This window comes from Doryrhamphus excisus, chromosome 2 (genome assembly GCF_030265055.1).
Source record: "Doryrhamphus excisus isolate RoL2022-K1 chromosome 2, RoL_Dexc_1.0, whole genome shotgun sequence".
Taxonomy (NCBI): domain Eukaryota; kingdom Metazoa; phylum Chordata; class Actinopteri; order Syngnathiformes; family Syngnathidae; genus Doryrhamphus; species Doryrhamphus excisus.
Window position 1 is genome coordinate 7,556,222 of NC_080467.1, and position 18,184 is coordinate 7,574,405.

An 18,184-nucleotide genomic window follows, 5' to 3' on the forward strand; every position below is an offset into this window, starting at 1 on the left:
ACAATCTTTGCATAACATTTCAACGTACTCCAAAGTTCCACAGCACATTTTTTCCTGATACTATCCTAACTTTATTTTTGTAATGACTTCCTGTCAGTTGTATTTTCGAGATACAGTCGTCCCTTGCTACATTGCGGTTGGGACATCGCACCCCCAGTCCATTGCAGTGATAATGATAACGAAACAAAATGCAAATACAAGACAGTATACGCATTCTAATCGTGAATGGGGTAATATACTCCACATTGGCCACTAGGTGTCGGTGTTTGGTCAGACTAGGGACAGGCAAGATAATAATAACTTAAAGGGGGCTTATGATGCTTTTTCCACGTTTCTGACCTATAAATGTAGTTAAAATGTAGAATTCAGGTGTTAAACCATGCCAAAGTTTCACATAATGAGGTCTGAATTTTTGGAAGTGAGCCCAGAAATAAGTTTGGGAAGGCTCGGTTTCAAAAGGCGTGGTAAAACTGCGCTTTTGTGATGTCACAGATGAGCGGATTCCCTTATATGGGCGTTACTGTAAGCCGGATAAGCTCTGTGCCCTCCCATAAGCGCTGCTATTTTGTTTATGAAACACGTTTTTGTATTTGGTTTCGCACAATGTGAAATATTGGGGGGACTTTTGCTGGAGCGAGAAGCACCACGCTCTCGTCCGCATTAACTTCGGACACCTGCGCGTCCGGCTTCTGAGCTCCACCGTACCACCACTAGTTTTGCTGTGATAAATATGACAATGTGTTGTGAAATCTGGAATATGGTTTACTTATGTTTTATAACTATTACAAGTACTATTCATTCATTCATTTTCTACCGCTTATCCTCACGAGGGTCGCGGGGGTGCTGGAGCCTATCCCAGCTGTCTTCAGGCGAGAGGCGGGGTACACCCTGGACCGGTCGCCAGCCAATCACAGGGCACATATAGAGAAACAACCATTCACACTCACATTCATACCTATGGACAATTTGGAGTCGCCAATTAACCTAGCATGTTTTTGGAATGTGGGAGGAAACCGGAGTCCCTGGAGAAAATCCACACATGCACAGGGAGAACATGCAAACTCCACACAGAGATGGCCGATGGTGGAATTGAACTCAGCTCTCCTAGCTGTGAGGTCTGTACACAAACCACATGACCACCGTGCAGCCTTTAAGTACTATTTTAAGGAAAATTCATATGTATGTTTTCCTTTTTCAAATTTGCAGGTTCGGCACTGTTCACATTGAAACCATTTCAAAAGTATAGACTCGGGCCTGGTATCGATATGTAAATGATATGTAAATGATATGTAAACGACACCCAGTCCTACTCAATGGACCAGTAAATTATTGCTTTCTAATGAAATGTTGTGTTAAAGTGAAAATGAAGCGACAGGAAGGTTGCTAAGGTCAAGTCCTGGACTGCCTTGGACCCCCGCCCCCCACAAGCTCACCTGTGCTGCCGCCTCCTGGACGGCAGTGCATCGCTGCTTGTGTGTGTGTACGTGCGTGCGCGTGTGCGTGCGCGTGCATATGCGTGTAGTGAGCGAGTCTGCTCCGCTCCTCACATTAAGTCCACGGCCACTCGGCAGTCGCCTTCCAAGCACGCACAAGGAAGCTGGGGTCCAAATGGCGAGCACCGCACCGCCGCTACCGCTGCTCCTCCTTCGGCTGCTCCTCGCCGGTGTCGCTCTCACACGAACCGCGGAGACGCTGCGGGCCGAACGAGGAGGCGACGACGGGACGCCCGGAGGCAGCGAGGGCCACGCGTCAGGGACGCCGTGCGAAATCAAGACCGTCACCGTCTCCACGTTGCCCGTGCTCCGGGAGAACGAGTTCAGCTTCACCGGCGTGGGAGCCTCCGGGAGTGCGGTTGGAACAGGAGGAGGAGGTGCCGCCGGAGCAGGTGGCGCCGCTGGAGGAGGACCAGGAGGAGGAGGAGGTGGGGAGTCGCGGCTCCTGTTATTCGTCAGGACGGATGTACCTGGGAGGATTTCCGTTATGGATGATCTTGACAACACGGCTCTTCCTTACTTCACACTCGGTAAGAACCGCCCTGATCCCGGACCACCTCATTCCATGTTGTCCCCTGACACCAGTAGACCACCTTGGAGATACTTGGAGACACTAATTGTCCAGAAACGCTGGACACGACTTTAGCACAACAAATAAGTGTATTATTACTTGAAAACGTGGCATAATAATAATCATTATTATCATCACGTGGGCGTCTATAAACAAAATATCTACTTCTATAGCCATAAGATGGTAGTAGAATGATGGGGTAACCTAGGGGGGTTTCAAGTCACACTAAAATGAATAGTTGAATTCAGTGCAAAAGTATTAAAGTTAGGTGAATGCAATGTTCCAAGGCTAAAGAAAAAGTCAAAGTAAGTAAAAGTAAACATTACAGGACTGAAGTCATGAAGATCCTTTTTTGTTATGTAAAGTTGGGGCTCCTATACCTACAATGCCCAGAGAACAGACAAATAATTTTAGCTAATGAACCATCCTGAGGTGCAACCCTAACCCCTAACCCCTAACCCTGATTCCCGATTAGTTCTTCAGTAAATAATATTTGCAGTCGCAGGCCACCCAAAACTTGATTCCAAACTTTCTGATTTGGATGCAATGTACTGCAGGAAACCGCAGCAAGTCTTAGATGGGAAGAACAGTTCGTCCATTTTGATGTGTCGACCAGGGTTGTAGGACCTGGCTAACCCTAATCCCAAACCCAACCCCCAAGCCTCTAACCCTCTAATTAAACAGTTTATTAACCCTCTAATAAACCTTTGATAATATGAGAAGTTTGAATCTCAGTTTGTGCATCTCTGTGTGGAGATTATGTCCTCTTGGTTTACAGATTCTTGGTTTACAGCTTCTTGGTTTACGTCTTCTTGGTTTACATCTTCTTGGTTTACATCTTTTGGTTTACAGCTTCTTGGTTTACGTCTTCTTGGTTTACATTTTGTTGGTTTACGTCTTCTTGGTTTACATTTTGTTGGTTTGCATTTTGATGGATTACGTCTTCGTGGTTTACGTCTTCTTGGTTTACGTCTTCTTGGTTTAAGCCTTCTTGGTTTAAGCCTTCTTGGTTTACGTCTTCTTGGTTTACATTTTGTTGGTTTGCATTTTGATGGATTACGTCTTCTTGGTTTAAGCCTTCTTGGTTTACATTTTCTTGGTTTACGTCTTCTTGGTTTACGTCTTCTTGGTTCACAGCTTCTTGGTTCACAGCTTCTTGGTTTACAGCTTCTTGGTTTACAGCTTCTTGGTTTACAGCTTCTTGGTTTATGCCTTCTTGGTTTACATTTTGTTTGTTTACGTCTTCTTGGTTTGCATCTTCTTGGTTTACAGCTTCTTGGTTTACGCCTTCTTGGTTTACAGCTTCTTGGTTTACAGCTTCTTGGTTTACATCTTCTTGGTTTACATCTTCTTGGTTTACATTTTGTTGGTTAACGTCTTCTAGGTTTACAGCTTCTTGGTTTACATTTTCTTGGTTTACATTTTCTTGGCCATTCCAAAAACATGCTAGACTAACTGGTGACTCCAAATTGTCCATAGGTATGAATGTGAGTGTGAATGGTTTGTCTATATGTGCCCTGTGATTGGCTGGCCACCAGTCCAGGGTGTACCCCGCCTCTCGCCCAAAGACAGCTGGGATAGGCTCCAGCATACCTGCTGGTCATCCTGGTGAGGACAGGTGGCATAGAAAATGGATGGATGGACAATATGAGAAATATTACAAGAAACATTGTCAATTTACCAAAGTCGGAATCCAATGAGAGTAAAGTTAATTAATTAATAACATTAATATTATGCAACTTTACAATTGCCACTTTCTGCTAATATGAATTGTTTATTCATGTAACTACTTCATTCTCAAATCTCTACAATGTCTTTCTACAATGTGAATAGTGCAAAGTTATTCCCATGAAACTTTAGTTTAATAAAATCCCAAACAAAATTCTTAACTTCATACTTAAATAAATTGTAGATATTTTTAGTGTAATCTTGCGACTTCATTCTCATTTGAAATCTTCTCATATTAACACATTCATCTTATAATGATTCTTGTTCTTTGTGTTAATCGTGACCTCCAGACGCCACAATGGTTCAGTCACTCCTGGATTAATCGAAAGAACAGGAAGTGATCCCCCCCCCTGCCCCCAGCACAGTTTTAGTGACAGTCTTTTTTCTTCTTTTTTCATTTCCACTCAGCACTGCTTTCCCACGTTGTAGTTGAAATAAGATTACATTTCATGCACCCCCTCGCCCTCACTGTGCCACCAATCAAGGGATGCAATTTGGTCCTGCAAATGTGCATGAAATTGATATTTTATTCTCACACCAGAACACACCCACAGTCCAGTGGTGGGGGGGACTTCCAGTGAACGAGATACTTAGCTGGAATTTGCATCGCTGTCAAGCAAAATCATGCACACATGCCCCCCCCCCCACACACACACATGCCACGCCTCCCATGTCTTTATCCCCCACATACAGAGATAAGTGAATGGGTGTAAATGGCACCCTGCTGCTCGTTTCACAGGTCAGGTGTTGAATATGAAAAATGTGACAAATGAGGACTTTAACATTATTTTATAACGATGATTACAGATGTACTTTCCTATGCACAACTCAATTCTGAACTCCCAACATCATTTCGTGTTCACCACTCACTCTGCTCCCCTCAGGAACACATTTACTGCAACACACACGGTCGCAAGTCTTATTTATGTCTTAAATGGCTTATTGACTTTTATTATACTACTAAACTTGTTAATACGAGTGTAAAGGTGACTATAGAGATGTTGGCTCATGTCTAGAGGGTTCTCATAATGTTAAAAACGTATTTAGAAGGTTGTAAACAGATTTTGTATGATTTGAATATGAAAATATAGATTATTTTTATGAATGATCTGGTGTTTTAAGGTATCTGATGCAAAAGTTTTAAAGTGAACATGGGCCAGTTTGACTACATTCACAAGCTGGATTTATACATATTTGGCCTGTGGCCTGTGATCACCTTGAATATTAATATTATGTGTTAATATTAGCACCATAACTGCTATGTTGTGTACTAACTTCATCCATTCTCTAGCATACCTTTTCTTCAGTGGCTTGGTGTCGCCATGTTACTGGTTTATGTGTGTGTGTGTGTGTGACTGACAGGAAGAAAAGCTCTGGCTTTCTTGGGGTCGAAGTCACTTCTGGTTTGAATGCGTCAATCATTCAACCCCGGATATGAGTTGATCTGTCTTTTTGACCGGTCTTATGTTGGTATCAATATGGTATATTTTGCACATATTCAGATGCTGTAAAGGTCCAGAATCCACATTTCCAACCAACTGAAGACTCAGTATGTGGCAACAGTGTTTTTATTGGACTATATTTAGCCTGCTGTGTTATTTTAATCTCTTCCCTTGCTCTTAATTTTCCTTCAAACTTGCTGCAGGGAGGCTAAAAGCCAGGCAGGAATGGCTGGGACGGGCTGGAAGCACTAAGCTAGTAAATCACTTTCTGTTCTCATTAAGGACCAACTGGCGACTGGCGAGAAAAGGATTCTCTGTGCTCTCAGGCGAGCACGTTTGCAGCTGAAACCGCTAGTCTATCTAGTATCTGTCTATCTAGCCATCTATCTCTACATATCTATGATATCTCATAAACCGCCTCGTACACATTGCTACAGCTCATGTTATTTTGCACTTAATGCACTTTAAAACCCTATACGGTATTCTACGTAGGTGTTCAAGAGCTGTTTTATTTAGGCGACAAGCAGATGTATGCACTCTATTAATGACTGTTTCTGTGAAGCCGAGTGCTTATCAACAAATCAGCTTGTGAACAGCAATGTGGTAGGCTACATGATATGATCACAGGATATTGTAGTCACGTTTGATCGTTTGTTCATGCATTAGATGGTCTTACATTCAATGGTGTCACATCATTGTGGCCTTTCCTAAATTTTAAAACTCGTATGTATCAACTAAGTGTTTTTTAAAATCATGATTGGAGTGCATGAGAAAGTGGAACGTAAACTGTAGCTCTATTTGACCACATGCAAATTTATTCATAAATATGTTAACAGAACAGAACCAATGTTGTAATTGTGATAATAAGAAGCAGCATTTACACTTACAACATTGTGTCTCCACAGTGGTGCGCAGTACAATTTTGCGTGCCAGTAAATTGGCTGTAAACTGTTATGAAGTATATGCGACGTAACATGACAGTGTGTATTTTCTAATGTTCGACATTTGCGGTACACATCATGTCAGTGAACCAGTCCTGAATGCAACGTGAAGGCACTTCAGTCTATGTACAAACAATGTGGGCGGTGTGTATAAAAAAATGTAAAGTAATTTCTGTACATTGTTGGATCTTCTGTGATGTTCTGTTCATAAGTGATCATGATACCCAAAGAGATGGATGCCTTCTCGTCAACAGTTCCCTCTCTCACAACTGCCTCGTTTTTTGTCGTTTGTTGCCCCCTTCCTGCTCTCTTCACTAACTCTATCTGTAGCTGTGACAAAATATACTTACCTTTCTTTTTGCATGAGCTTCTTCTCTGGAGTTCAATATCTTTTGGTCCCTTGCAAACAGAAGAATTCATGACTGTTGTTGCGTGGCGTCAAGCGGCCCCCAGCAGGATGCAGCAGCACCCCACCAAATAATGCCACAACTGCTTCACGGATGGGGAAGCGGTCGTGACAATGCATACCCATGCAGTAAGAAGGTGTGTCGCACATACTCGGAGACGGAAACAGTACTTGACATAAATGAAAGTATTTCATGTAATCTTTGTGTTCCCACTCAATTTAATCCGGAAGGTTCTCATCCCTCATTCTCATGAGGTATTGTTGTTGTTCATTGATCCTGCAGGTGACAAATGCTAAAGCCTTGGCAGAGGTCTGGTTTGCTGGTGCAGGTGTCAACAGAATAGTGCAAAGACTATTGAGTGGATTTGAATCAAAAGTGCTCCCGGGGGTCAATCATGGCAAGGAAGAACCTTGGGACATTATTTTTCAGTAATTGCTAAAGAAAGTGAATTGATGCCTTGTGTGTGTTCCGTTGGTGCTTTGGTTTCAATTAAAGGAACACATCCGATTGATGCGTGGTCGCTCCTTATTAACCAAACACAGCAAAGCACAAGAAGTGCTATCTTTTGTCGGCAAACATGGAGGTTTAGTGTTGGGGGGGAAAAAAAAGCATTTAGTGCATTTAGGGATCCACAACCTGGCAGGCTGTAAAACTTTTATCGTGGTCACAGAAATGATATAGAGGCGAGATGTGAAAGGACACAATGCCATGACACTGGCCTTTTGCCACCGTGATTTGCTGACACGCTAAACTATTTGACAAGGGCAACACACTTGTTTTATGCCTCGCATTATAAATGTTATGAACAACAATATTAAAGTTGCTGTTCCTCCTCTTTGGCGCCAAACTACACTGTTTGTAAACCAAAAATATAAGAACATCACCAAAGCATAGAAGTGATTTAAAGAAGAGATTGGACAAAATTAACCCATTAATTAGTCATATTTATTCATTCTTTATTTTAATCTTGTTAAGCCAATATTTATTCTCCAATATAAGCGTTTCTGTATGTACATTGGCTTTTTATGAAGTACATTTTTATGTTTTGTGCTTCTTGTGATTGAGTTGTTTGGTGTGGGAAACGGAAACGGACATTGATTGGCTGTCATTGTGTTTGATCTTGTTTTGCATAAGCTAATAGGCTTGTAGATGGGAGGGCAAGGTGAGTAGCGGAAAAGAGGCGGGAAAATGGAATGGCATGTGATATTTGTTAGACGATGAATGAGAAATACATTTCAAAGGTTCCCCAGAAGCAACATTGATGAAGGTAGCATGGTTTGCGTTTTTAGGAAGAAGGAGTTTGCGTACCACTGAAGTGTAGCTTGCAAGAAGTGGGTGGATTATACAGTTTTTGTGGGTCAGCATCCCCGTGCAGAACCTAGCCAAATGTGAATAGTCCAAAGATAAAACCAGACATTCAAGATCGATACGATGGCTTTTTATATTTCAAAAAAAATAAATTAACTGTATTTTGTGCACACCTGGAGGTAAGAACAACTCAAACCAATTTGGATTTGACAAACTGGGCCTTTTTCCAAACCAAGTATCATGACATCACTGCTATTAACCAAACATTAAAAAAGCAGTGGCATCTTAGAAGTGCAAACCGTGGCTCCAAGGTCGTCGACATCGCTCAACAACGGTAAACGTTTGGTCCTGAATCAGCTAAGCAACTCATTTCACCACATTTCAAATAATATTTTATTGTTCTTCCTAATTGCAGTGGTCAACCTTTTTACACTTGCCCGATAAATCAACGGCAGCAGCGTTTCTGTGATCTCTCTGTGAGCAGATCTGCTAAAAAAAATGCAGATACAAAATAGTTTTTCCACTTGTTGACATCTTCTGGATTCCTTCTATCGACATCAATTTAGCTGTCCGGCATTTGAAAAGGATGATTTGTCCTTCATCTTTCCTTGACTGGTCTTTACAATGTTTTCTCAACATTTTCTTTTGCATTCTTCTGTCCCTTTCAAAGCAGAGAGCAGTCTTTAAACATTCTTTTTTGATAGAATAGGGTAGAATAGAATGTCATTGTAGAAAGTCCAACACCATTAAAAAAAGACTTAATAATAATAACCATGAGAAAAAAAAACACAAGCATAAAACACACTAACACGCACGGTGTTAGAGTGGTTGGCATGTTGGCCACACAGTCAGAAGATGGTAAGACCTTTGTTCGATTCTCAGCTTGGGCATCTCTGTGTGGAGATTGCATGTTGTCCCTGTGTGTGTGTGTGTGTGGCTTTTCTCCCCCTCCCACCTCCATTCTAAAAACATGTTAGCTTCATTGGCGATTCCAAAGTATCCATAGGTATGCATGTGGGTGGGAATGGTTGGTACTGGATGGATAAAACACACAATAAACAGAAAAACATCAGCTGCCGTATATGAAAACAAAGCCTGTTGTATATGTAACACATTGGTGGCATAAGCTCATAAGCTCATGTACAGTATACAGCCCACTGTACTCCCTGGTGTATGCATTTACTGCATAATGTGGCACTGATTTATAAGAGCAGTTCAATTGAGGTGCTCTTTTTACCCCCCCGCCCTTCGGGAGCCGCCTCCGATGTGTCCTGAGCACATAATGCAAACCCCCGAGTGGGACATAATGTCTAATGTGTCTCTTAGTTTGGGAATGCCTGCGACACATTTGGGACACAGGGAGTTTGGCTGCTGTCCCATCACCATGCAGTCAAAAACAGAAGATGAAAAGCATTTTCCTTAAGTAACAGTTGAATTTATCTCATCCAACACAATATGTTGTGGGACACTGATCAATCTCTGATGGGTTGTTTGAGGTTCTGTAACCAGGTTAGTGCATTTTTAAGTGTTTGCAGCATCACAAGCTCACTAGCACAGCATATGTGTTTCTTCATCAGCTTTTTAAAAGTAAATCTTTTGTGCAAGTGGACTCCGGTGAAAATAGATCTGTGAAGTTGATAAAAGGTTCACATCATTAAAAATGTATGGGGAAGTTCAAATAACTGTGGCTAGCTCCCTTGTTTAAACCATGTAAACTTTTATGCCCCTGCCTGATTAAAATGCGTATACCATATTTCTTGTTTTCGAGAAAATCTGAGGACAGAGGACAGTGAGAAATCAATTAGACTGTGAACTATTGGATTGGAACTACACCTTGCAATCCAACCTACCTCAGTGTTGCCAGTGTCTATTGTTAGTGGCGATGCATGAGGAAGGATTGGAACTACACCTTGCAATCCAACCTACCTCAGTGAGGTAGGTTGGATTGCAAGGTGTAGTTCCAATCAGTGTTGCCGGTGTCAATCAGTGGTGGTGCAAGAGGCAGGATTGGAACTACACCTTGCAATCCAAACTACCTCAGTATTGCCAGTGTCTATCGTTAGTGGCTGTGCATGAGGAAGGATTGGAACTACACCTTGCAATCCAGCCTACCTCAGTGTTGTCGGTGTCAATCAGTGGTGGTGCATGAGGCAGGATTGGAAATACACCTTGCAATCCAAACTCCCTAAGTGTTGCCAGAGTCTATCGTTAGTGGCGGTGCATGAGGAAGGATTGGAACTACACCTTGCAATCCAACCTACCTCAGTGTTGCCAGTGTCTATTGTTAGTGGCGGTGCATGAGGAAGTATTGGAACTACACCTTGCAATCCAACCTACTTCAGTGTTGTCGGTGTCAATCAGTGGCGGTGCATGAGGCAGGATTGGAACTACACCTTGCAATCCAACCTACCTCAGTGTTGCCAGTGTCTATTGTTAGTGGCGGTGCAAGAGGCAGGATTGGAACTACACCTTGCAATCCAACCTACTTCAGTGTTGTCGGTGTCAATCAGTGGCGGTGCATGAGGCAGGATTGGAACTACACCTTGCAATCCAACCTACCTCAGTGTTGCCAGTGTCTATTGTTAGTGGCGGTGCAAGAGGCAGGATTGGAACTACACCTTGCAATCCAACCTACTTCAGTGTTGTCGGTGTCAATCAGTGGCGGTGCATGAGGCAGGATTGGAACTACACCTTGCAATCCAACCTACCTCAGTGTTGCCAGTGTCTATTGTTAGTGGTGGTGCATGAGGAAGGATTGGAACTACACCTTGCAATCCAGCCTACCTCAGTGTTGCCAGTGTCAATCAGTGGCAGTGCATGAGGCAGGATTGGAAATACACCTTGCAATCCAACCTACCTCAGTGTTAATAGTGTCTATCGTTAGTGGCGGTGCATGAGGCAGGATTGGAACTACACCTTGCAATCCAAACTACCTCAGTGTTACCATTGTCTATTGTTAGTGGCGATGCAAGAGGCAGGAATGGAACTACACCTTGCAATCCAACCTACCTCAGTGTTGCCAGTGTCTATCGTTAGTGGCGGTGCAAGAGGCAGGATTGGAACTACACCTTGCAATCCAACCTACCTCAGTGTTGCCAGTGTCTATCGTTAGTGGCGGTGCAAGAGGCAGGAATGGAACTACACCTTGCAATCCAACCTACCTCAGTGCTGCCAGGCTCTATCGTTAGCTTGCAATACGTGTCTGCTTTTTTTGTGTATGTTGTTTTCTGAAAAGTAATGTTCAAATCCTGACTTGATCTCGAGAGCCCGATCTTGTCTCGTGAGTCCCACCCCTACTAATTAGCAAAATCACATTGGCGTATAATTGCATACGAGGAGACGATCAGCCTATTCTTGGGGAAGAAGGGGGACAAGAGAGGCGTCTTTGTTCGTATAAGCTGATCACAATGATGTTTAAGACCCATAAAATTTGATTCCCGCCAGAATTCGCTCTGCACCTTGGAAGCCTTCCAACTTGTGCACATGCCGGCATTCTCTCCCAGTTTTTGCTTTCCGTGATAAAACATATTCACCTCTTATGGAGCATTTGTGTTGTCTTGTGCAATGCACATTTGTATGTGTTGGCTTTATCTGCAGAGGGACACGCGCTCTAAGTCTTCTTTGTTGCCTGCCCATTAGTCTGTGGGTAATATTGTCCCTTTCACTTCAAACAAAAGCCAAGACATTTTTCTTGATGTGTGGTCGGCAAGATATAAAAGGAAGGCGTCCTGCTGTAGATAATGCCGGCATTGTGTTGCAAATCTTATTTTTAAGGAGTGGAAGTTTTTTTTTTTTGAAGTCCAGGGTCTGCATAGCACTTGAACACAGTGTACGCTCGGGTTGGGCGATATGGACATTAGCATGTATCGCGATATGACCATAATTCATGTAGTGGACCGTGACGATGATACATATATGGTTGAGTTAAAAATAAAAATGGTCACCCAACCCCTGCTTACACATCTCCGTGCCATCATCACCTGATCTACTTTGCACAACTACAGCATATTTTCCAGCAGGACTGCTAGACTCTGAAGCCAGGCCGTAAGCGTTGTTGTGCACTCGTTGCACACTCATTGCTATGACACAGCTGCTCCTTTTTGAAGGCCCATTGAGCTTTTTTTTCAGGTAGTTTGTCTGACGGTGGATTAGCTCTGATCCATCCACAATTACCCTTCAAAGTAGAACACAGCCGAGTGTTTCCTCCTGAGGTCATGGCTCTGGGATGCTTTTTTTCTGGTTAAAAAGGTGAAGAAGTGGATTTGCAACCCATTTTGCTGCAACATTTTATTGACCGGGCGGTAAGATCTTCATGCTTATTTAAAAGATTGGCCATTTTGAAATGTCAAGAATTTTTATTGCACCGTTGTACGCTTGTATGGCAGAATAGATTTACTATCAACTGTCCAAATAGCTGGCAACACATGAGGAGCAAGATAATTATGTCTTGTCTACAGTCAAGCATTGTGCTGGTCTGGGGACTGCATGAGTGCTTCTAGGTACTGTTCATTGTGGGAAACATGAATTCCAAGTGGGATGATAACAAAATGATATTTCTGGAGCATTCACATCACTTAGAATCGTAAAACAACTAAATGCGCCTGACACCCAAATTCGGATTTAAGCTAAAAATGAATGTAAGGACAGAGGCATCAATCAGCATTCGTTCCCCTCCTCCTGTCCCGCCTGCATCCTGACTCGTCCTCTGGGCTGCTGCTGTTGTGGTGATTTAAGCCCCGTTGCAGCCGTCAACCATGGAGAGGATGAGTGGCTGCCAAAAGCTCAGTTTACAAGACCGTGCTTGTTTTTCAAACACAGATTCTCAGTCTGTAATCATTCATAATTCAAGTACAAGCATGCTTAAAAAAATGGGCATGGTATCAGAAGGTGTCAAAAATAGGCATGAGTATAAAAAAAGGTAAAATTAATGAATTTTTTGTATGGGTCAGATGAACATTGCTGTTAAAAGTTTCAAGTTCCATGTAATTTTCCTGCATATACTGTATTTACTAGATATATGAATATTCAAAATACGAGGGTATGATACTGCTCTGTGCAACACAGCTGAAAAAAAGTCAAATCAGATATTCATAGGAATTAAGTATTCATTTTTAAAAGAAAGGCAAGCAGATGTTCTCTAATTCCAAAGCGCATCACATCGTAAAGTTCAGCGACAGTCACGGCTGATTTGATGAGTTCCGGAAACTTAACAGATCATAATAGAGTGCTGTGTGTGCAGTGTGCCTTCTCATCCATTAGTCCAATAGCGAGATCGCTGTTCCGTAGCGTGACCGCAATCGGGACAAATGCACAATTAACTCGGTAATGAGACAGCTCAACAAACACTATTAATGAGTTCATTCCAAAAGTGGCGTTTTCAAGCAATCAAAGCTTAAGTTTAGCCTGGTAAATATCGCTGCTGCTATCAGAGGGAGCATCCCTGAGAATTCTTATTATTTATGGGTGTGATTCTTGGCTCAATGGTTGGCTTGGATTCTTGGGTTGATAATGTTTAGTTGAATCTCAATGTATGGCTCCATGAAGGATGTTAATTCGTCCGATTTCTGGACGACCCATTTATTGGGACACCAGGAAAACTGCCTTTTTTTAGGCATACACCCAGACCACTTCCTCTCGCCTGTGGCAGTATCATTTCCATGATCAAGGAGGTTTTTCCGTCACTAGGTCATGGAAATCCACAGCTTCTACAACAACCAGTTGAGTGCCTCCTTTCAAAAGTGACGTAATCAAGTGAGGGATATTGGTGGTCATGAACATGCTCGAGTGCAGTGCTTCTGTTATTTTCTGGCATTCATCCCCAGAGCACGAAAATGTTTTTTATCTGTCCCGTACAGACTGAAGTTGAAACTGAAACCAGGAAAATGAAGGGGAGCTATGAAGCATATTGGATGCTGAGTAAGACAACTGTGTACATGTTGGCAGGTCTGCACTAGCATTGGTACTTCTCCCTATCTCTCATCCCCTGACAGTTCATTGCACACCACGATTTGGAATCAATGAATTCCATTAGAAATATCTTCTACTACCTTTGATGATTCGTGTAACTAATAAAAATCCAGACAGCACAAATTGACCAGAACATAAAATGGGACTACACGTCTGTTGCAATACAGCGAACATGAGAGTGGCGATGTGGGTGTCGTATTCTTTGGCAAGAGTAGAGGGAGAGACAGCTCAAAGGAAAATAGTGACGAGGGCGGGAAGAGAGAAGGGAATGACAGAAGCTGTCAAAAATTTGGGATCATTTCAAACTCAAAAAGACAGACAACCTGGTGCAATGTTTGCACCGTCAAACGGAGCTGGCATTCCAACAGTAGTACTACAATAGTACTACGTCATGGGTCCATCACATTACCAGAAAGCACAGTGAGCAAACAGCCAGAAACAAGGTGGAAGTCTATTTCGGCAGATACCTATTTATATAGGGGCCTATTCTCCCATTGATGTTTTAGTGTTGGAGTTCAGCACATTCCCATGTTGGTATTCTCCCATCCAGAGTCTTGGATGCATGGAATCACGGACAAAGGACTGAGGCGACCTTTGGCGTGACCTCATTTTTTAGGCTGAATGAAAGTGATGAACATTTGACTTTTCCCAACACTTGTGAAATCCATGACAAAGATCAAGCACACTTTTGATTTATTTATATATATATATATATATATATATATATTACTTTTTTATTTATTTAGAAATAATAATTATTGATTTTTGGCAACATCACGTTCCGTTGCCTCCTTTCCTGAGTTTCTGGTGCTCTTATGATGCGAGCGTCTGTATGCACGCTAGATCATCTTCATCCAGGCTGGATGTTTATGACTTTCTATACGGGTTTTTAACATTATTAGAGCCCTGTAGACATGGAATAACACCCCTATAGTCACTTTTACACTTATTTTTTGTTTATATCACCGGGTACGGTATCACTACAGGGACATAAGAGCCCCCCCCCCCCCAACCAGATCACCTCCCTAGTGTCACGATTGGGATTCACTCCCTCGTGACAGCTCTCTTAGTTTTCCTCTTTTCCTCTGTTCCTGGTTCATGCCCTTATTTTGTATTCACTTCCTGTGTTGCTCTGTTCTGTTTTCCGTTGCTTTCCATTATCTCCCGCACCTGTTTCCCATTTTCCGTGATGCCTATTTAGTTCAGGTGCGCGCTCCTTTAGTTGTTGGGTCATTGTCGTTTTTATGTTGGACATGCTAGTTACATTTTTACCTGCAATTGGGTCCTCATCTCTGCATCCTGGGGTCGATACACTACACGACCATGCCCGAACATGACATCGAGTTTGCTTATTCTAAACTTAATAAAGTGTTTCAAATTGACTTTATTAAAATATAGTTTGTAACTGTACTGTACTGTAGGCTCCCTGGAAATCTGACAAAAAAATTTGTCCAGAAGGGCTGATCCGAGAGGAGACAGTTTAAAAATCATGCAAATTTCTCTAGTGGAAAGTCAGAATGTAAATATTGAGGCCAAGAGTGTGAGCACAAGACTTTAAATCACTCCCAAAGGTCTGAGTTGACATTTAATTCTGCACTTTCCACAGTAAATGATTTGGAAAAAGCCTTGTTAGCTGCACTTTTTGGAGGTGATACGTTATTTGACCGTGTTGCCTTTCCCATTAGCGTTGATGGTATTTGTTTGGGACAGGTTTAGGAAGTACACTGAAGTACATCATGGAAGATTCAACATACGCTATTCAACATGTCCGAAAAGGAGCAGGAAGAAGGAGAGATGATGTAATCCTACCCAGCAGTTACTGATAGGTCACTTCCTGTGTTTAGGAAGATAAACTATTGAGAATGTGTAACAGTAACTGGATAGCAAATACAAGAAAATATGAAATCATTTCATATCAATATTAAATACAAGTGAATACATGAATAAAAACAATGTATCATAGATGAATAAATGCAGGATATACTAAGCAATCATTTATGAAATGAGGATAGATCAATGAAATATACCTTGGAGGACAATCTATTTGATTTGGCAACACTCCTGTAATGTTTGATTCCGTGCATGAATAAACTCCGACCACTCAGCGATGGCTTCTTCCCTCCGCCCGCCTCTAATGGATTTGCCCGTCTGATGATGAAGTCAGCAAATAATTGCAGCGACTGCGTGACTCATCAATCACATTAATTACATTTATATGTCATTTTAGCTCTCTCCTTTAACCTAATTGAGATTTAGCCATTTTGTTTTGTTTTCCCGCCGCTAATGCGGAAAACTTAAGTGCTTGCGTGTTGTTTCCAAGTTTGGCACTTTGCTTTGACTGCTTAATGCTATTTGTCAGTGGATTTGAAAAGGCTTCTTAGTTTGCAACCTATTGATCTGGAGGCTGTTAAAGGTTACGTGGCTTAAGAAAGTCAACATCTAATATACAAGGATCAAAACAAACACATTTTAAGGGCATTGATTTTCGCAGGCTGCAGGGATGCCGTCCAGACAGAATATAGAAGCAGGATGCGTTTGCTTCTATTTTGTACTTGGCTAAATTGAGTTACGACTCAGTCGTCAGGGTATGCTGATAAATTGCTAAGTCACAAAGAGTCACATGACAATGGTAAAGTCCAAAGTAGGGATCTTCAATTACATTTAACTAAAGACCAGATAATATTTATATTTTCTTACTAAGTAAACCCATCGTCCTTCGCACAAAATACATATTTTATAGTCCGGTCTCTGTTCCTGCTTTTCTTTCAGTTTATAGTGCCATATTTGTTTAAATACAAGCAGTCTTCTTCTACTGCTGCTTCTTTGTGTCGTGTACCCGTTGCTATTGCCCCCTGCAGGGCGGAACAAGTACTGCATAAACAGGCTCTTCTCTAGTTACATTATTGGTAATGGTAATGGTAATGGTTTTACTTCATTTGAACATGCATCAGATTACAATTGAATGCATCACATAATCAGTTCACAGTTCCACATGTCCAAAAGGAGTAGGAAGAAGCAAAGCTTATTAAATCCTACCCCTCCATCTGGTACTTTTACAATCAGTAACTGTTACATTTGTTCACTTCCTGCTTTCCTAATGTAGTTTAAGTCTTTTTTTTTTTTTTTTGTCTTGTACTGAAGTACGAGGTGATATGACCATACAATGACATAATGTGTACCATAGTAACTGTCAAATTATTTGGGTGATAAATGATACAATTAGGTCTATTGAGTTAAAACACGCCTCACAAAATGGTGAGAGCTATAGAAATTAAACGTGCTGTACTCTGACTACTCTAAATTACATCCAAGTTTACTTCGCATAGTCACTTCCGTAACGTAGTTATAGTCTAGTAACAGTCATGATTGATATGCGAGAGTCGTACTGACCTTTGTGAGGTAACAATAGCGATAAACATCTACCAGCACTGAAATCATATCTCCCCTTCTGGCTGTTTAATTATGCGGAAAATAGACAATGAGATGGCCAAGAAATATGTATGAGTGACGTTTGGCAACGTTGTTGGTTTGCACGTTAGTCTACTGGTTAGCGCGCAGACCTCACAGCTAGGAGACCAGGGTTCAATTCCACCGTCTGTGTGGAGTTTGCATGTTCTCCCCGTGCATGCGTGGGTTTTCTCCGGGTACTCCGGTTTCCTCCCACATTCCAAAAACATGCTAGGTTAATTGGAGACTCCAAATTGTCCATAGGTATGAATGTGAGTGTGAATGGTTGTTTGTCTATATGTGCCCTGTGATTGGCTGGCCACCAGTCCAGGGTGTACCCCCCCTCTCGCCTGAAGACAGTTGGGATAGGCTCCAGCACCCCCGCGACCCTCGTGAGGATAAGCGGTAGAAAATGAATGTGCCATTCAAGTATGCCATAATTAAGTACAATGTGAAATTAATCATTTTTCTATACAATAAAATCAAGAATTTTTTGTTTGATTACGGAAAATGGGCGAACATTTCACCTCAGCATTTTTTGTTTGTTTCTTTCAGCTTTTTCCTGATTCTGGAGTCGCCATAGGGGATCTTTTTGATCCGCATACTGATTTTTGGCTTGAGCCCTTTAAATTCTGCCGAATACCGATGATGCTCAGCCACCATTTCAAAATCAACACAGGTCTTTCGTGAATTGCAATAAAGATTCCAAAATACTTTTGGGAGGATCAATTCAGAATTTTGTCATATTTTAGAATAATAAAAATAAATGCAGAGTACTATTTGGCTCCAACCAGCAGGGGCACCGTTGATTCTTTTTGGACCATTGCTGTGCTTAATACAACACGAGCATGGAAACAGGAGTTCAGAACGTTCAAAGAGA

General features: G+C 41.9%; 1 protein-coding gene across 3 annotated transcripts in view; it reads left to right on the forward strand.

Moving 5' to 3' along the window:
* LOC131103025 (astrotactin-2-like) overlaps positions 1–18,184 on the forward strand; it is a 239,522-nt gene that overhangs the window by 28,286 nt on the left and 193,052 nt on the right. For 2 of the 3 annotated variants that reach the window (XM_058048853.1, XM_058048863.1), the window contains exon 1: positions 1,531–2,023. The exons of the other annotated variant lie outside the window; for it this stretch is intronic. In XM_058048853.1, coding sequence (XP_057904836.1) covers positions 1,609–2,023 — 415 coding nt within the window. In that variant the 5' untranslated portion in view covers positions 1,531–1,608. Of the gene's footprint in view, positions 1–1,530; positions 2,024–18,184 lie in introns of those variants that run through there. 3 annotated transcript variants of the gene reach the window in all.